At 43.8% G+C, this 20,998-nt stretch overlaps 1 protein-coding gene across 4 annotated transcripts in view; it reads right to left on the bottom strand.

The window, feature by feature from the left end:
• LOC122922106 (N-acetylated-alpha-linked acidic dipeptidase 2-like) overlaps nucleotides 1-20,998 on the bottom strand; it is a 155,890-nt gene that overhangs the window by 20,574 nt on the left and 114,318 nt on the right. For all 4 annotated transcript variants that reach the window (XM_044272581.1, XM_044272580.1, XM_044272582.1 and 1 more), the window contains 2 exons: nucleotides 17,973-18,036; nucleotides 2,841-2,908 (listed from right to left, as the gene is read on the bottom strand). In XM_044272581.1, coding sequence (XP_044128516.1) covers nucleotides 2,841-2,908; nucleotides 17,973-18,036 — 132 coding nt within the window. The remainder of the gene's footprint in view (nucleotides 1-2,840; nucleotides 2,909-17,972; nucleotides 18,037-20,998) is intronic.

Genomic DNA, 20,998 nt, shown 5'->3' with positions numbered 1-20,998 from the left:
AAAGGAAGTTGGCGAGTATGGAATAAAGCCTGCTGCTGACAACTATAAACGTGGTGGGGGCCCAAGTTTTGTAATCAGTCCGGAGGCCTATGGTTCAAATAATCCACCACTTCTTAGGCCTCATAATGATAACTAGTGTTGATCGAAGCGAAGCTTCCGGAGTGGAGTTCGATCTGAATTTTAGAAAAATTTATATTCTAAACGAAACCGAATTTCCTTGCACTTCGTGGTAACGAATCATTTTTCCTAAAATGGCGTCTGGAGTTGTCTTAGAAATAACAGGAAAAAAATACTCATCTCATGCATTTGCTTGCGCAGAGGCAGTCCGCTTGATTGAGAAAGGTCTTTTTCAATGAAGAGAGGAACGGACTGCCTCTGTGCGATCAAGTGGATGAGGTGAGTGATTTTTTATTTTTAACTCAAAAGGCCATATTGCACTAGCGTATAACTGTTTTTAGCAGCCGTTAAGTGTATGCACTTCTGTCTAAGCGGCAGTTAAAAACGGTCCCATTGATTAATAGGCTGAATGGGTTTTTAAAATGGCGACTCATGACGAATTAATAAAAAATATATATATCAAATTTCTTGTCGAACTTTGGCAAAGCTGCTTAATCAAATTTAACAAAATGAAAAATCTAATGATAACACAGGGTATTACATTCTGAGCCAACAATCCCTTTGCTGTAGATCAGAGCATGTGTGACTCTCCAGAAATCCAGGCAGAACTAATGGAATTCCGCAGTGCGCTCTTCATGCTCATCATCACAACGGAGGAAAGATCTTTGACATTGGCAAAGAGATTTGTCTGGAAGCCACACATGAGTCATACTTTTTATAGCATTCTGATGACAATGAAATGACAATGCTTGTCTTTCCAGATCACTCGAACTATCAATATTTGAAATGTCACAGATAAGTATGTCACTGTCCACCTATCTTTCAAAACGTTCTTGACATGGTGGGAAATTTCTCCAAACTGGTGTACAGGAAAACTTACTTAGTTGCCTGTTAGAGTAGTTTATTTTAGCATTCACTCTAAGCTCCAAATTATAAAATTATAGCTATATCAATAACAGTATGGGACAGATATGAAATGTTAGGCTTCCAGAATGTTCTCTGAGGGCTCTGGTTCCAGAAGACTTTATTTATACAGTACATTATACACAACAAACCAGTTATTAAGAATGTTAGATACACTGCCTGGCCAAAAAAAAAAACACTCCACCTGGTTTCAAATAAGTAAATAGGTAAGAGCCTCCCAGCTGGTCAGGTCTAGGTTCAGCAATGTTATGTGCCCATAAAATGAGGCCAGCTGACTACCTGAACATACTGAATGACCAGGTTATTTTTTCAATGGATTTTTTTCTTCCCTGATGGCACGGGCATATTCCAAGATGACAATGCCAGGATTCATCGGGCTCAAATTGTGAAAGAGTGGTTCAGGGAGCATGAGACATCATTGTCACACATGGATTGGCCACCACAGAGTCCAGACCTGAACCCTAACCCTTTTGAAATTTTTGGGCATGTGTTGGTGAAGACTTTGTGCAGTGGTCCAAATCTCCCAATACAAAAATGAATGCAATGCTGGACAGAAATAAATGTTGTGACATTGCAGAAGGTTGTGGAAACGACGCCACAGTGAATGTGTGCCGTAATCAAAGCTAAAGGCGGTCCAACGAAATATTAGAGCGTGAAATTTTTTGTGGCCAGGCAGTGTATTTGCATATATGTTGCATATAACAAGCCTATGATTCTTCTTGCTTCAGTACAACGCATGCATATAAAATATGAATGTAGAGAATAAGTCACGTGGCTCACGCTGCAGACCCTTGTGAATTCGACCAGTCGGCAAAAGGTGTAGAATTAGCGAGCAATACATTCTAATACTGTACACAGCTCCTGCGCCGGCAGGGGATCTCAAAACCACAGCAAAACACTTCCGGTTGAATAATACTACAGTCTGCCTCCATTCAGAACTGATCCGGTTGTATTATATCAGAAAAAAAATGGTTTCGGCACCATTGACTTACATGCTTGTTCAGTTTCCCATGCCGGACACAAAAGTGCTGCTTGTAGCAATTATGTGTCTGTCATGGGAACTCAACAAACTGGAATGGAATTTTAGTTTTTTTTTCAGTTTTGTCCCCGTTGACAATGAATGGGGAAGCGTTGTGCTGACGTTTTGAAAGCCTGTTCCGGATTTCAAAACTGGACAGCCCAATGCAAGTGTGAAAGTAGCCTAACACCTACATATTTTACTGGACTCTGTGCACTGAAATTGCTGTCATCTACACGGTTTCATGTTTATTTTTTGAAGTGCTGGAAGCCAAAAAGGCATTCTTGAGCTCCATCTGGCGATGGAAGACTATGGGCACCTTTGGCATGTACTTCAGAAGCTTTCCCAGAACACACACACTATCCATGAGCAAAAACAATGATCCTAATGTGTGTAAATGTCTGTGATATCTTCATACATGACATGGAAAGACCAGGATCTCCCCATTTGTCTCACCAGTTTAGAAGGGAATAGGGAACCTGTGTTATTTGGTCTTTATGATATTCTCCTTTTTCCAGAACCATGCGTAGTTTGTAGCAACAAGAACATTTAGAGTATATATGAAGGGTGGAAAATTCATAACCACATCAAAAATGCTTATTACGGGCCAGCAATGAAACCTCCTGGGTGAACCCGACCTCATTAATGAAATGAGTCTCAGGGTTGAGGTCATGAAAACCTTTGATTAGGTGTAGTGGAAATGTACAGAGCAGTCTGTTTATAATGAATTGCAATGTTGCCATTCTGGCTCATTGCTATTGTACTGTTTCAATGGACTTACCTTTTTGGCTGCTGCAAACAAAAGTTTATGCAGGATGGGAGTAGCAAGTGCATAAAGGGTGGAATTTCCTGTAAGGAAGAGATTTCATCATGAATCAAGATGTGTTTTCACAAGAACAAATAATGTCAAGACAGAGGATCACAACCTAAATGTTAAGAAGATAAGACTATGGCAGCATGCAGCTTGTAGGCATGGTTAATGTTCTCTTTATTTCCGGCATTTTAGAAAGTTATTTGGAGAAAAAAAAATCACTAAATCGCTCAACAAAATGCTTTGACTTTTTTTTTTCGGTTCCAGAAAGAATTGGGAAATAGATGAGGTTGCTGTTTTTTTTTTTTTTTTTTTTTTGTTTTTTTTTAACCTCCTCAGTAAGCGGCATTCAGGCCTGCCAGTCTTTTTCAGCCTCTAAAATCCTACATTATCTGCTATTTGATCCATTACTCACCATCTGCTACGAGACTGAAGCTGGTAGTTCAACAGCGAATTGAATGCATTTTTGTCATTTTGTGAACTCCCCATTCTATGTCAGGTTCTATTGTACATTTAGTTTCCTTGTCCGTTTATTTGTTCATCATACAACAATATATCCATCCAGAAAATGGGAACCATAGGCTGGATATGGAGAAATTAGGCCATTGGCAGGGGGTGGGATGCACAGAATGCATAGTGCACATAGCCTCGTCCTATCGTACTAGGGGGGCGCACTATTTCCATCAAGTTACTGCACTTAACTAGTTGCCCATTCTAGTGGTATATGGCATGTACCCAGCTTTTTACCTTCCTTTTGTTTATGCTTTTTTTTCAACTACATTTATTCTAAAATCCAGGGGCATACACCAAAATAATAATGCCTATAGCACAACAAACTCCACTCTATTAACCCCTTAAGGACACGGACATATTTCACCTTAAGGACCAGGCCATTTTTTGCAAATCTGACCAGTGTCACTGAATAACTTTAAAACGCTTTTACTTATCCAGGCCATTCTGAGTAGTTTTTTTTTGTCGCATTATGTACTTCATGACACTGGTAAAATGGAGGAAAAAAAATCATTTTTGTTTATAAAAAAAATAGCAAATTTACAAAAAATTTGGAAAAATTAGCAAATTTCCAAGTTTCAATTTCTCTATAATACATAGTAATACCTACAAAAATAGTTATTACTTTACATTCCCCATATGTCTACTTTATGTTTGGATAATTTTGGGAATGACATTTTATTTTTTGGGGACGTTACAAGGCTTAGAAGTTTAGAAGCAAATCTTGAAATTTTCCAGAGATTTTCAAAAACCCACTTTTTATGGACCAGTTCAGGTCTGAAGTCGCTTTGTGAGGCTTACATAATAGAAACTACCCAAGCGGGCGTGGCCTGCTCGCTGATGGCACCGGTCGCATAGCGCATCTGCTCCGGACTTAACAACTAATAAGCGGCTCACAGCTACTACTCCTGTGCCCTACCACAGACAATTGAAGCCCTATAAAGGACTCCAGACATGGGGAAGGTCAGAAGGCGTCCTGGTCCAGCAAAACTGACCGAATTCTTCGGTAAAACGACGGCAGCAGAGTCTGGCCTGGGAGGGACTCCATGTCCAGCTTGCATGCTGACCTCTCCGGCGGGAACGCCATTGCTACCCACGCATAGCTCTGCTGACAAACGCGGGACTGAGAGGGAAACCCTCGAACCTACTCAGCTTACAGCGGACATTATGCGCTCCATGCTGGACAATTTACGTTCCTCTATGAAGGAGGACATGTTGGGGCTTCTGAAAGATCTCAGAAAAGACATCCAGAGCATTGGTGAACCCACGTCTCACTTGGAGGTTAAAATGACCGAGTTTGCTACCTCCCACAACACCCTTATTGATGCCCATGAGGCTATGGAGGATGATATTGCTAAACTAACAGCTAAGCTACAAGACTTGGAAGATGGACACAGACGGAACAATGTCAGAATCCGTGGGATCCCAGAGTGTGTAGAAGCAAACAAGCTGGAACATCTCCTGCAACAGCTTATTAAAGCAGTGCTGCCTGAGTCCACAGAAAGGGACTTGATGATAGATCGTATCCACAGAGTGCCTAAGCCTAAGGGACTCGATTCATCTCTCCCACGTGATGTTATTGCCAGGATCCACTTCTATGCCATCAAAGAAGTGTTCCTGAGAGTCCTAAGGCAAAATCCGACCCCAACAGAGGAATTTACAGGTATAGCGGTCTACATAGACCTCTCCGCAGCTACACTTGCAAATAGAAAATAATTTGCCCCGATCACCGCTGTGTTAAGGCAGCAACAAATAAAGTATCGCTGGGGTTTCCCAGTGAAGCTGCTGGTCACATATAATGGGGGTCTGCAAATCTTCAACTCACCACAAGTGGCGACTCGACATCTGATCGACTGGGGCCTCGTCAACGGGGATTCTCACCGGGCAAAGGAAGCCGCCCCGTGCCCAGACAAGATCCCTCCGGAATGGGACGTTGCCTGATACGTGAGTTTACTCCAGCAGGGAGTAGTCGACTGACTGCTTACAATAATTGGTGTTAGTCCGTAGCAGGGAATTCCGGTATTGTGATCCTTTACCGGATTTCCATACCGGAAAAGAATAATGCTAGTGTGAAAGTACCCTTAGTGGCTGGTGTAAAAACTGCAGAATTTTGGGAAAATTTCAAATGACATCAACAAAAAATGGTTAAAAATATGTTTAACATACAAACATGATGTATCTGGCGACACATTCCGTTTAAGAATGAAAGAAAAGATTTACATTGCATAGTATGTTAGTTACCTTATCCACAGCTTGGTTAAATAAAAATGTAAATGACAGGCACTTTAAAAAAAGCTGTAAATTGTTACTATGACTCCAAAAGACGTGTTAGGGCTGTATTACACCAACAGATTATTAGAGTTGAGCGAACACCTGGATGTTCGGGTTCGAGAAGTTCGGCCGAACATCCCGGAAATGTTCGGGTTCGGGATCCGAACCCGATCCGAACTTCGTCCCGAACCCGAACCCCATTGAAGTCAATGGGGACCCGAACTTTTCGGCACTAAAAAGGCTGTAAAACAGCCCAGGAAAGAGCTAGAGGGCTGCAAAAGGCAGCAACATGTAGGTAAATCCCCTGCAAACAAATGTGGATAGGGAAATGAATTAAAATAAAAATTAAATAAATAAAAATTAACCAAAATCAATTGGAGAGAGGTTCCATAGCAGAGAATCTGGCTTCCCGTCACCCACCACTGGAACAGTCCATTCTCAGATATTTAGGCCCCGGCACCCAGGCAGAGGAGAGAGGTCCCGTAACAGACAATCTGGCTTCATGTCAGCAGAGAATTAGTCTGCATGTCATAGCAGAGAATGAGGCTTCACGTCAGCCACCACTGCAACAGTCCATTGGCATATATTTAGGCCCAGCACACACACAGGCAGAGGAGAGAGGTCCCGTAACAGACAATCTGGCTTCATGTCAGCAGAGAATCAGTCTGCATGTCATAGCAGAGAATCAGGCTTCACGTCACCCACCACTGCAACAGTCCATTGTCATAAATTTAGGCCCAGCACTAGTGTTGAGCGGCATGTCCCATATTCGAATTCGCAAAATTTTGTGAATATTCGAAAGAATATTCGTAAAATATTCGCGATTATTCAAATTCGTTATTATTTCGCATATGCGATAATTCGAATTTTCGCATCGCATTATACATATATTTTATGCAAAATTCACATGTGCGCTAATGAAATCGCCTTACGAAGATTCGCAACTCAATTCAATCACTAATGTATGAATGCAATGCCCTTTGCCTCTGTTCTGGGACAAGTGTAGATATTCGCATGTGCGCTAATAAAATCGCCTTACGAAGATTCGCACCTCAATCACTTTCTAGGGAATGTGAGACTTTTGGGAATCAATCGAGATACAGTGGGGGGTGATGACAGTAGTTGACAGAGTACAGATCAATGTAATCTGTAAGGTGGAAAGTAAAATAAAAAATACGAATTTTCGTTAATCGAATTTTACGAAGTTCTACGTATTCGCGAATATGGTGCTATACTATATGAATGCACAGGCCTTTGCCTCTCTGTTCTGGGGACAAGTGTAGATATTTGCATTTGCGTTAATAAAATCGCCTTACGAAGATTCGCAGCTCAATTCAATCACTAATGTATGAATGCAAAGCCCTTTGCCTCTGTTCTGGGACAAGTGTAGATATTCGCATGTGCGCTAATAAAATCGCCTTACGAAGATTCGCAACTCAATTCACTAATGTATGAATGCAAAGCCCTTTGCCTCTGTTCTGGGACGTGCCGATATTCGCATGTGCGCTAATAAAATCGCCTTACGAAGATTCGCGCCTCAATCACTTTCTAGGCAATGTGAGTAAGATCTGAGCTGTTGGACCTTTGGGAAACAATCAATTATATGTGTACTGTAATTTTGTGGGGGGGGGGGGAAAAAAACAAAAAACGAATATTCGTTTTTACGAATATATAGCACTATATTCGAAATATTCGCGAAATCGCGAAGTTGCGATATTCGCGAAAAAAATTTGCTTTTCGAATATTCGCGCTCAACACTACCCAGCACCCAGGCAGAGGAGAGAGGTCCCGTAACAGACAATCTGGCTTCATGTCAGCAGAGAATCAGTCTGCATGTCATAGCAGAGAATGAGGCTTCACGTCAGCCACCACTGCAACAGTCCATTGGCATATATTTAGGCCCAGCACACACACAGGCAGAGGAGAGAGGTCCCGTAACAGAGGATCTGGCTTCATGTCAGCAGAGAATCAGTCTGTATGTCATAGCAGAGAATGAGGCTTCACGTCAGCCACCACTGCAACAGTCCATTGGCATATATTTAGGCCCAGCACACACACAGGCAGAGGAGAGAGGTCCCGTAACAGAGGATCTGGCTTCATGTCAGCAGAGAATCAGTCTGCATGTCATAGCAGAGAATCAGGCTTCACGTCAGCCACCACTGCAACAGTCCATTGGCATATATTTAGGCCCAGCACCCAGGCAGAGGAGGGAGGTCCCGTAACAGAGAATCTGTCTTCATGTCAGCAGAGAATTAGTCTGCATGTCATAGCAGAGAATGAGGCTTCACGTCAGCCACCACTGCAACAGTCCATTGGCATATATTTAGGCCCAGCACACACACAGGCAGAGGAGAGAGGTCCCGTAACAGAGAATCTGGCTTCATGTCAGCAGAGAATCAGTCTGCATGTCATAGCAGAGAATGAGGCTTCACGTCAGCCACCACTGCAACAGTCCATTGGCATATATTTAGGCCCAGCACACACACAGGCAGAGGAGAGAGGTCCCGTAACAGAGGATCTGGCTTCATGTCAGCAGAGAATCAGTCTGCATGTCATAGCAGAGAATCAGGCTTCATGTCAGCCACCACTGCAACAGTCCATTGGCATATATTTAGGCCTAGCACACAGGCAGAGGAGAGGTTCATTCAACTTTGGGTAGCATCGCAATATAATGGTAAAATGAAAATAAAAATAGGATTGAATGAGGAAGTGCCCTGGAGTCCAATAATATATGGTTATGGGGAGGTAGTTAATGTCTAATCTGGACAAGGGACGGACAGGTCCTGTGGGATCCATGCCTGGTTCATTTTTATGAACGTCAGCTTGTCCACATTGGCTGTAGACAGGCGGCTGCGTTTGTCTGTAATGACGCCCCCTGCCGTGCTGAATACACGTTCAGACAAAACGCTGGCTGCCGGGCAGGCCAGCACCTCCAAGGCATAAAAGGCTAGCTCTGGCCACGTGGACAATTTAGAGACCCAGAAGTTGAATGGGGCCGAACCATCAGTCAGTACGTGGAGGGGTGTGCACACGTACTGTTCCACCATGTTAGTGAAATGTTGCCTCCTGCTAACACGTTGCGTATCAGGTGGTGGTGCAGTTAGCTGTGGCGTGTTGACAAAAGTTTTCCACATCTCTGCCATGCTAACCCTGCCCTCAGAGGAGCTGGCCGTGACACAGCTGCCTTGGCGACCTCTTGCTCCTCCTCTGCCTTGGCCTTGGGCTTCCACTTGTTCCCCTGTGACATTTGGGAATGCTCTCAGTAGCGCGTCTACCAACGTGCGCTTGTACTCGCGCATCTTCCTATCACGCTCCAGTGCAGGAAGTAAGGTGGGCACATTGTCTTTGTAGCGTGGATCCAGCAGGGTGGCAACCCAGTAGTCCGCACAGGTTAAAATGTGGGCAACTCTGCTGTCGTTGCGCAGGCACTGCAGCATGTAGTCGCTCATGTGTGCCAGGCTGCCCAGGGATAAGGACAAGCTGTCCTCTGTGGGAGGCGTATCGTCATCGTCCTGCCTTTCCCCCCAGCCACGCACCAGTGATGGACCCGAGCTGCGTTGGGTGCCACCCCGCTGTGACCATGCTTCATCCTCATCCTCCTCCACCTCCTCCTCATCCTCGTCCTCCTCGTCCTCCAGTAGTGGGCCCTGGCTGGCCACATTTGTACCTGGCCTCTGCTGTTGCCAAAAACCTCCCTCTGAGTCACTTCGAAGAGACTGGCCTGAAAGTGCTAAAAATGACCCCTCTTCCTCCTCCTCCTCCTCCTCCTCCTGGGCCACCTCCTCTTCCATCATCGCCCTAAGTGTTTTCTCAAGGAGACATAGAAGTGGTATTGTAACGCTGATAACGGTGTCATCGCCACTGGCCATGTTGGTGGAGTACTCGAAACAGCGCAACAGGGCACACAGGTCTCGCATGGAGGCCCAGTCATTGGTGGTGAAGTGGTGCTGTTCTGTAGTGCGACTGACCCGTGCGTGCTGCAGCTGAAACTCCACTATGGCCTGCTGCTGCTCGCACAGTCTGTCCAGCATGTGCAAGGTGGAGTTCCACCTGGTGGGCACGTCGCATATGAGGCGGTGAGCGGGAAGGCCGAAGTTACGCTGTAGCGCAGACAGGCGAGCAGCAGCAGGATGTGAACGCCGGAAGCGCGAACAGACGGCCCGCACTTTATGCAGCAGCTCTGACATGTCGGGGTAGTTGTGAATGAACTTCTGCACCACCAAATTCAGCACATGCGCCAAGCAAGGGATGTGCGTCAAATTGGCTAGTCCCAGAGCTGCAACGAGATTTCGCCCATTATCACACACCACCAGGCCGGGCTTGAGGCTCACCGGCAGCAACCACTCGTCGGTCTGTTGTTCTATACCCCGCCACAACTCCTGTGCGGTGTGGGGCCTGTCCCCCAAACATATGAGTTTCAGAATGGCCTGCTGACGTTTACCCCGGGCTGTGCTGAAGTTGGTGGTGAAGGTGTGTGGCTGACTGGATGAGCAGGTGGAAGAAGAGGAGGAGGAAGCCGAGAAGGAGGAGGTGGCAACAGGAGGCAAAGAATGTTGCCCTGCGATCCTTGGCGGCGGAAGGACGTGCGCCAAACAGCTCTCCGCCTGGGGCCCAGCTGCCACTACATTTACCCAGTGTGCAGTTAGGGAGATATAGCGTCCCTGGCCGTGCTTACTGGTCCACGTATCTGTGGTTAGGTGGACCTTGCCACAGATGGCGTTGCGCAGTGCACACTTGATTTTATCGGATACTTGGTTGTGCAGGGAAGGCACGGCTCTCTTGGAGAAGTAGTGCCGGCTGGGAACAACATACTGTGGGACAGCAAGCGACATGAGCTGTTTGAAGCTGTCTGTGTCCACCAGCCTGAATGACAGCATTTCATAGGCCAGTAGTTTAGAAATGCTGGCATTCAGGGCCAGGGATCGAGGGTGGCTAGGTGGGAATTTACGCTTTCTATCAAATGTTTGTGAGATGGAGAGCTGAACGCTGGCGTGTGACATGGTTGAGACGCTTGGTGACGGAGGTGGTGGTGGTGGTGTTGGTGGTACATCCCCTGTTTGCTGGGCGGCAGGTGCCAACGTTCCTCCAGAGGCGGAGGAAGAGGCCGAGGCGGCAGCAGCAGAATAGGCCGAGGCGGCAGCAGCAGAAGAGGTAGCAGGGGGAGCCTGAGTGACTTCCTTGGTTTTAAGGTGTTTACTCCACTGCAGTTCATGCTTTGCATGCAGGTGCCTGGTCATGCAGGTTGTGCTCAGGTTCAGAACGTTAATGCCTCGCTTCAGGCTCTGATGGCACAGCGTGCAAACCACTCGGGTCTTGTCGTCAGCACATTGTTTGAAGAAGTGCCATGCCAGGGAACTCCTTGAAGCTGCCTTTGGGGTGCTCGGTCCCAGATGGCGGCGGTCAGTAGCAGGCGGAGTCTCTTGGCGGCGGGTGTTCTGCTTTTGCCCACTGCTCCCTCTTTTGCTACGCTGTTGGCTCGGTCTCACCACTGCCTCTTCCTCCGAACTGTGAAAGTCAGTGGCACGACCTTCATTCCATGTGGGGTCTAGGACCTCATCGTCCCCTGCATCGTCTTCCACCCAGTCTTGATCCCTGACCTCCTGTTCAGTCTGCACACTGCAGAAAGACGCAGCAGTTGGCACCTGTGTTTCGTCATCATCAGAGACATGCTGAGGTGGTATTCCCATGTCCTCATCATCAGGAAACATAAGTGGTTGTGCGTCAGTGCATTCTATGTCTTTCACCGCTGGGGAAGGGCTAGGTGGATGCCCTTGGGAAACCCTGCCAGCGGAGTCTTCAAACAGCATAAGAGACTGCTGCATAACTTGAGGCTGAGACAGTTTCCCTGGTATGCATGGGGGTGATGTGACAGACTGATGGGGTTGGTTTTCAGGCGCCATCTGTGCGCTTTCTGCAGAAGACTGGGTGGGAGATAATGTGAACGTGCTGGATCCACTGTCGGCCACCCAATTGACTAATGCCTGTACCTGCTCAGGCCTTACCATCCTTAGAACGGCATTGGGCCCCACCATATATCGCTGTAAATTCTGGCGGCTACTGGGACCTGAGGTAGTTGGTACACTAGGACGTGTGGATGTGGCAGAACGGCCACGTCCTCTCCCAGCACCAGAGGGTCCACTAACACCACCACGACCATGTCCACGTCCGCGTCCCTTACTAGATGTTTTTCTCATTGTTATGGTTCACCACAACAACAAATATATTATTTGGCCCAATGTATTGTATTCAAATTCAGCGGGATATAAATTTGAGGCCTAGTATTTAGGCGCTGGGTGACCGGTATGGATTTAGTGACAGAATTAGACTTGGAAATGCACAGAAGCGTGTGTGTGAAGTTATTCTGAATGACCCAATGTGCACCTTGAATATTATATACCCTTTTTGGGATAGATTTCAAATAGCTCTGATATAGCAGGAACCACTAAATTATGAAATTGCTAAATTGGGAATTGTACTTCAACCCAGAACAAAAAATGTGCTTTGACGGCACTAAATAACTTTCCCAGCTACAACAGGACAGCGGTAACGAGAGATTTAGAGGGATTTAAATTTGAGGCCTATCGTATTTGCGCTGGGTGACAGGTATGGGTTTAGTGACAGAATTAGACTTGGAAATACACAGTAGCGGGTGTGTGTGAAGTTATTCTGAATGACCCAATGTGCACCTTCAATATTATATACCCTTTTGGGATAGATTTCAAATAGCTCTGATATAGCAGGAACCACTAAATTATGAAATTGCTAAATTGGGAATTGTACTTCAACCCAGAACAAAAAATGTGCTTTGACGGACACTAAATATCTTGCCCAGCAACAACAGTACAGCGGTAACGAGAGATTTAGCGGGATATAAATTAGAGGCCTAGTATTTAGGCGCTGGGTCACCGGTATGGATTTAGTGACAGAATTAGACTTGGAAATGCACAGAAGCGTGTGTGTGAAGTTATTCTGAATGACCCTATGTGCACCTTCAATATTATATACCCTTTTAGGGATAGATTTCAAATAGCTCTGATATAGCAGAAACCACTAAATTATGAAATTGCTAAATTGGGAATTGTACTTCAACCCAGAACAAAAAATGTGCTTTGACGGACACTAAATATCTTGCCCAGCAACAACAGTACAGCGGTGGGTAACGAGAGATTTAGAGGGATTTAAATTTGAGGCCTAGTATTTAGGCGCTGGGTCACCGGTATGGATTTAGTGACAGAATTAGACTTGGAAATGCACAGAAGCGTGTGTGTGAAGTTATTCTGAATGACCCTATGTGCACCTTCAATATTATATACCCTTTTAGGGATAGATTTCAAATAGCTCTGATTTAGCAGAAACCACTAAATTATGAAATTGCTAAATTGGGAATTGTACTTCAACCCAGAACAAAAAATGTGCTTTGACGGACACTAAATATCTTGCCCAGCAACAACAGTACAGCGGTGGGTAACGAGAGATTTAGAGGGATTTAAATTTGAGGCCTAGTATTTAGGCGCTGGGTCACCGGTATGGATTTAGTGACAGAATTAGACTTGGAAATGCACAGAAGCGTGTGTGTGAAGTTATTCTGAATGACCCTATGTGCACCTTCAATATTATATACCCTTTTAGGGATAGATTTCAAATAGCTCTGATATAGCAGAAACCACTAAATTATGAAATTGCTAAATTGGGAATTGTACTTCAACCCAGAACAAAAAATGTGCTTTGACGGACACTAAATATCTTGCCCAGCAACAACAGTACAGCGGTGGGTAACGAGAGATTTAGAGGGATTTAAATTTGAGGCCTAGTATTTAGGCGCTGGGTCACCGGTATGGATTTAGTGACAGAATTAGACTTGGAAATGCACAGAAGCGTGTGTGTGAAGTTATTCTGAATGACCCTATGTGCACCTTCAATATTATATACCCTTTTAGGGATAGATTTCAAATAGCTCTGATATAGCAGAAACCACTAAATTATGAAATTGCTAAATTGGGAATTGTACTTCAACCCAGAACAAAAAATGTGCTTTGACGGACACTAAATATCTTGCCCAGCAACAACAGTACAGCGGTAACGAGAGATTTAGCGGGATATAAATTTGAGGCCTAGTATTTAGGCGCTGGGTCACCGGTATGGATTTAGTGACAGAATTAGACTTGGAAATGCACAGAAGCGTGTGTGTGAAGTTATTCTGAATGACCCTATGTGCACCTTCAATATTATATACCCTTTTAGGGATAGATTTCAAATAGCTCTGATATAGCAGAAACCACTAAATTATGAAATTGCTAAATTGGGAATTGTACTTCAACCCAGAACAAAAAATGTGCTTTGACGGACACTAAATATCTTGCCCAGCAACAACAGTACAGCGGGTAACGAGAGATTTAGAGGGATTTAAATTTGAGGCCTAGTATTTAGGCGCTGGGTGACAGGTATGGGTTTAGTGACAGAATTAGACTTGGAAATACACAGTAGCGGGTGTGTGTGAAGTTATTCTGAATGACCCAATGTGCACCTTCAATATTATATACCCTTTTTGGGATAGATTTCAAATAGCTCTGATATAGCAGGAACCACTAAATTATGAAATTGCTAAATTGGGAATTGTATTTCAACCCAGAACAAGAAATGTGCTTGAACGGACACTAAATAACTCGCCCAGCTACAGCACTAGGGACAGATTTAGCTGGATATAAATTTGAGGCCTAGTATTTAGGCGCTGGGTGACCGGTATGGATTTAGTGACAGAATTAGACTGGGATATGGCCAAAAAATAAACAGACTATTGCTGGTTAAATGCACTTGGTGTGACAGCTTCACCCTGATGTAGGCTTTAGCCAAAAAACAACCACACCATTGAGGGTTAAATGCACTTGGTGACAGGCGCAGCTTGCCCCTGATTTTGTATATGGCCAAAAAATGAACAGACTATTGCTGGTTAAATGCACTTGGTGTGACAGCTTCACCCTGATGTAGGCTTTAGCCAAAAAACAACCACACCATTGAGGGTTAAATGCACTTGGTGACAGGCGCAGCTTGCCCCTGATTTTGTATATGGCCAAAAAATGAACAGACTATTGCTGGTTAAATGCACTTGGTGTCACAGCTTCACCCTGATGTAGGCTTTAGCCAAAAAACAACCACACCATTGAGGGTTAAATGCACTTGGTGACAGGCGCAGCTTGCCCCTGATTTTGTATATGGCCAAAAAATGAACAGACTATTGCTGGTTAAATGCACTTGGTGTGACAGCTTCACCCTGATGTAGGCTTTAGCCAAAAAACAACCACACCATTGAGGGTTAAATGCACTTGGTCGCAGCTTGTGCTGGCGCACCACAAGACACAAAATGGCCGCCGATCACCCCAGAAAAATGAGACTGACAAACGGTCTGTGCAGCCTAAAAACAGTGAGCAATTGAGGATCAGCAGCTCAATGATCCACAGCTGCAGATCGATCAGTTAATCAAGTCCTTTGGAGGAGTTAATCTGCCTAATCTCGCCCTACTGTCGCAGCCGCAACCTCTCCCTACGCTAATCAGAGCAGAGTGACGGGCGGCGCTATGTGACTCCAGCTTAAATAGAGGCTGGGTCACATGGTGCTCTGGCCAATCACAGCCATGCCAATAGTAGGCATGGCTGTGATGGCCTCTTGGGGCAAGTAGTATGACGCTTGTTGATTGGCTGCTTTGCAGCCTTTCAAAAAGCGCCAAGAAAGCGTCACAAAAGCGCGAAGAAAGCGACGAACACCGAACCCGAACCCGGACTTTTACGAAAATGTCCGGGTTCGGGTCCGTGTCACGGACACCCCAAAATTCGGTACGAACCCGAACTATACAGTTCGAGTTCGCTCATCCCTACAGATTATCTGACCGATTTCTGTCCAATCAGACCAATAGTTGGTGTGTGTAACGGATCTCCTAGCACCCCGACCGGGTACCTCCGTCGATAGATGCTCCTAGTGCTTTCCGAGGACTCCAAGCACTCCACTTGACACCGTACGCACTGCAGACCCCACAAACCGCCGTAGCTTGGTTGGGGTCTCACCGTCCTCCACCCACGCTGGACCTACTACAAGGCTCCAGTGGGTGAACCTCTCCTACAGCCAGAGAGCAGGAACAGCTCTTACAAGAGCTAGTAGTTATGCCAGGGGAGTATAGCAAATCTTCAGCGTATAGCAATCCCCCAGTTTGATCAGTTATCCAAACACCAGTCTCAACATGATGAAGGATAAAACAGGAACACTTTATTGAGGGCTACCCGCCCGTATTTATGCAGGTCCCCATCTGGTGGCCACGCCCTTAGGGGACCAGAATGGAGACTGCGACACAGGACAGATATGCAGAAATTCAGGATACACAGACACAACACATCCCCACAATGCATCATGGTTTCCTCCTCTCTGCCTGGCGACACCCGAGGAGCAATCCAATTATGTCTCAGGACAAAGGGAAAACACCAATACACACGTGGAGACAACAGGACAGTAATCACCACCCAAACACACAATGTCACACCCCCACAGCAAACACAGACATTTAACATATCCCCAGATAGCTCAAGTCTGAGTGCATATCATTAGGTGAATGGCACTCAGAATACACGAATACAATAATATTAGCTATCTGGGTGCCCTCACATAACATACAATTTAACCAAACGCATAATAACATAAAACACAATTCCAAAGACAGATTTAAGCTGTGCGGCCGGTCTGTTTTCTTTAAAGTTAGTATGGGCCATAATCCTGAGGCAAGAGGCTAGCAACCAGCCCCCTCCAAAACACCGTGGCGAGGTTGGTTTCGTCACAGTGTGTATAAGAAAAAATAAAATCTTTGTGTGTAAACAGCCATCTGACCAATGATTGGTCAGAAAATCTGTCAGATAATCTGTTGGGTGTAATACAGTCCTTAGATTGATTCCAGAACATTGCTATGCTCACTAGGAAATTCATACAAAAGATTTGATAACGAAAACTATATTACATAAAATACTTTTAATGATTGATCGAAAATACAGAACAAAGCTAAAAAAAAAATAGCATACTTGATCATTTTGGCAAAAGCCCAAGCATTTCATTTCATCCTATGAAGTGGGTATTCTTGAAGTAGACAAGGTTCTTACAATACGGTACTTCGCTTTACTGTGTGTTTTGTTATACTGCACGGTATCTGTACTGCAGTGCTCAGAATATAATGGCTAATGTTTGGAAGAGACAATATTTGAAAATGGGTATTGCATTTTTTCAATTTAACAGATAAAAGTATAAGTGTGTATACATGGAAATCAATAATACAGTTATATCTGTCTAGTAGAACCATTCTGCCCTAGGGTTGTATAAGGTTAGAAAAAAGGTCTGCTTATGTCCACAAACAGCGCCACTCCTTTGGTGTCTTGTGTCTGGTATTCACTGTAAAGGTTTTTTTCTGGTTTTCATCAACATCCTTTAAAACAATCATTTATGAAGGTAGCTGTAAGTTTGTAATGTGTTTCTTTTATCTTTATTGCTCCTATCTTCCATTTTAGGCTGTGGACACATGATCATGTCCATGCAGTTCTTTCCTATGTCTGTGTGATGTTATGTCCATGGGTGTGTCAAAGGGGCAGTGATAGGGGAGTGTCTTTGTAAGTAACTCAGTGGGAGGAGCTATAAACTAGCCAGGCCTTGTTAGTGGCGGTTATAGGGGAGTGCCTATGTAAACAGCCAGGTAGGAGGAGCTATGAACTAGCTGGGCCTTGTTAGTGGCAGTGATAGGGGAGTGTCTATGTAAGTAACTGGCTGGGAGGAGCTATAAACTAGCTGGGTGTTGTTAGGAGCAGTGATAGGGCAGTGTGTATGTAAACAGCCGCGTGGGAGGAGCTATAAACTAGCTGGGCATTGTTAGCAGCGGTACTGGAGCTGTGGCAGAGACAGAAGAAGTGCATCATGGATTTGGGTACAGTACCAGGAGAGTTTTCTAAGTATGCTCTGTGACCTGTTCAGAGAGGGAGATTATGTGAGCTATGACCAACACTTACTGTGAATAGGGGATCCTGTGCTACCTATTTATAGATGTTACCTTTCATTGCAATCCTACATGTGATGATAGTGAGATTACTTCTGAGAAGTGATCTCTACAGAACAGGAAGTGTCGGCCTATTATGAGGTTGAGCAGCCAAAGTGAAAACTGAACAATTTCAAGATTTTTTTTTTATCTAGATAGTAGAAAAATGTTTAAAAAAAATCACCCAAAATTCTTTTTAAAAAAATGGTTAAAAATGAGAAACAAAATAGGACATTTTCTAATGACACTCAGTGCTGCTTTTACTTTACCTGCAAGGGCGAGGTCCACATTGAGGTAAGCGACGGCCCGATGTCCTAATATTTTTCCCAGTTCCTGTCAGAACATATAATTTTTTTTAAATGTATTCAATCCTAATCTATATTAACAATCCGTTCTAATTTGCATTAGTTATCACAGTCATGACCTGCAGAGTAGTAGAGGACTGGACACAGACAGGTCAACCGAATGCTGACATGTCATTACGCTAATGACATAAGGAAAAATGCGTCCAATAAACGGGAAACAAACTTCTGACAATTGGTTGACAAAACTAATCCACCGTCCTGGATTTTTCATCCACTATTTAAAGATCGTCGGGCTAATGGCTGGTTGTAACCAAAAACCGACAATTTCTACTCCATTGTTTTCCCCATCTGTGTACAGATTGTCACTAATGTTAGTAATACTCCTCTTTTTATATGACCAACCTTCGGTCGGATGACTAGTGTCAGTCTAATGTCTATACATTTACTGGAGAAAAAAAAAGCTGTTATAGAAACAAAAACCCACAACGGTCATTGAAATAACTTGAAACTGACAAAGGTAATAGATACAAAATTTACTGAAATCAGACATTGGTTTTGAATTGTGGTTCAACAGAATAATTTATAAAACAAACTAATGAAAATGACCAGGATAAAAATGATGGTTCCTTTAATGTAATATTTTGTTGCACAACCTTTTGAGGCAATCAATAAGACTTCTGCACCTGTCCACAGGTATTTTGACCAGCTCCGCAACTGTCTCAGGTCTGAAGGATGCCTTCTCTAGACTGCATATTTCAGCTCCTTCCACAGATGTTTAATATGATTTACATCAGGGCTCATAGAAGGCCTCTTCAGAATGGTCCAGCGCTTTGCTCTTAGCCATTCTTGAATGTTTTAGCTCAGTGTTTTGGGTCATTATCGTGTTGGAGGACCTGTGACAGACCAGGCGTTCTGACACTGGGCATCACATTTCACTACAGAATGCTTGAGTCTTTAGACTTCAGTGTACCCTGCACAGATTCAAGACACCCTGTGCCTGATGCAGCAAAGCAGCCCCAAAGCCTTCTCCATGTTTTACAGTAGGTACAAGGTTCTTTTCCATGTATGCTTCATTTTTGCATCTGTGAACATAGAACTTATTTTATTTGCAAAAAAGCTTCAGTTTTGTCTCATCGGTCCAAAGGACATTCTCACCAAAGCTGTGTGGCCTGTCAATATGCATTTTGTCAAATTCCAGTCTTGTTTTTTTATGATTTGCTTTCACTAGTGGCTTTCTCCTTGGTCGTCTTTCATTAAGTCCACTTTGGCTAAGACAGTGATGGATGGTGTGGTCTGACACTAAGGTACCTTGACCTTGGAGATTAACTCTAATGTCCTTGAAAGTTGTTCTGGGCTCTTTGACCATTTGTATTATCTGTCTCTTCAATTTGTCATTGATTTTTCTCTTGCGGCCACACCCAGGGAGGTTGGCTACAGTCCCGTAGACCTTGAACTTTTGAATAATGTGCAATTGTATTAACAGGAACATCAAGCTGTTTGGAGATGGTCTTCTATCCTTTACCTTTTAACATGTTTGTTTATAATTTTCTTTCTAATCTCCTGAGACAACTCTCTTATTAGCTTTCTTTGGCAGATGTTCAGTGTGGTACCCACCTTCATACCAAACATCACAGTGACTACTTTTCATCTCTTAGTCAGACTGATTACAAGTTTAAAGACACCTGTGATGCTAATTACAGAAACATTTTAGTTTAATATGGCCCTATGGTTAAATTATTTTCAATATCTTCTAGGGGTACCATCAGTTTTGTCCAGGCTAGTCCATTCGCTTTTTTTAGTTTTTTTTATTCTGTTGAACCACAATTCAAAAGCAATGTCTGATTCTCATTAGATGATTTGTCTTATTACATAGAGGGCAGTTTATTAGCAGTTATTTGCTTTGGCCCACAGAAGCAGGACATCCATCTGCTCCAACAGAACATATGGACAGGAATTTTCATCGTGACAAACCTTATAAATCCAATTATGAAAATAAAATTAATCAAAATTGCATTGCCAAAATTGCTCCAATCGATAAAGGCTGCCTTTATATTGGATCTCAACACTATAAGCATAAAGTATTTAGAGGTACTTAAAGCCATCATTTTCAGATTTTATTTTTTATTCTGGGCCTTCAGAATAAAAAATAAAATGAACTTCCTTAAAAATCATCTGTACCTGTTTCAATTAAATATACCAGTTAAAGTCACATTATCAGGACAGTGAAAATCTGTTAGTGACATGGAGTGGGGGAATTTATCAAGCCATTCCAGTCTTCAACAAGCCGCAAAATAAGACATTTCTGAGAAATTTTAGGACTTTTTGCATTTTTACACCACTCACTGCAGTTTTTAAAAGTGTAGGTGGAATAGTTGATGTGATGTATTTCTACTAGAAGTGATGAATTAATTGCTCTTAGCCTTCCATAAGGGTACAGAGGGGAGGTAACCAGTTGGGGGGGGGGGTGGTACCTGCACAGACTGACTCTATCCAATCAGTGCTGCCATTTTCTGACTGTGCAGGTACACACCCTCAACTGGTTACCTCCCCTCTGTACCCTTACTGCAGACTGCTAGTAATTCATTCATTACTTCGAGTAGAAATAATAAAGGAATGGGACAACATAGAGCCATAAGAATAGATGCTCCAGAACTGTTATTACAGGGAAAATGCATGAAACTATTAAAACAGGCAGGTCAGGAGTGGTGAAAGGTCCTCTTTGATAATTTTCACTCCAGATTTATCACTGGGACTTTTTGAAAAAGTCTGTCATAAAAGCTACTCCAATGGGGAGGGGTTAGTGTAGAAAACTGAAGTTTGTTTTTGTTTTGGAGATTCCTAGACAAAAGTGTTTAAAAGATTAGACAAATTTAACAAAACGTGTGTCGTTCGATAAATTTGCCACAAAGTATGTCAATGCAGACACAAGAAAACTGACTTAAAATATTATACTCATGATAAATACCCCTTGTGGAACATGCACTACAGGT

This window comes from Bufo gargarizans, chromosome 11, assembly GCF_014858855.1.
Source record: "Bufo gargarizans isolate SCDJY-AF-19 chromosome 11, ASM1485885v1, whole genome shotgun sequence".
NCBI classification, from domain to species: domain Eukaryota; kingdom Metazoa; phylum Chordata; class Amphibia; order Anura; family Bufonidae; genus Bufo; species Bufo gargarizans.
Note: the sequence above shows the minus strand (reverse complement) of the source record. Positions and strands in the feature narration are given on the sequence as shown.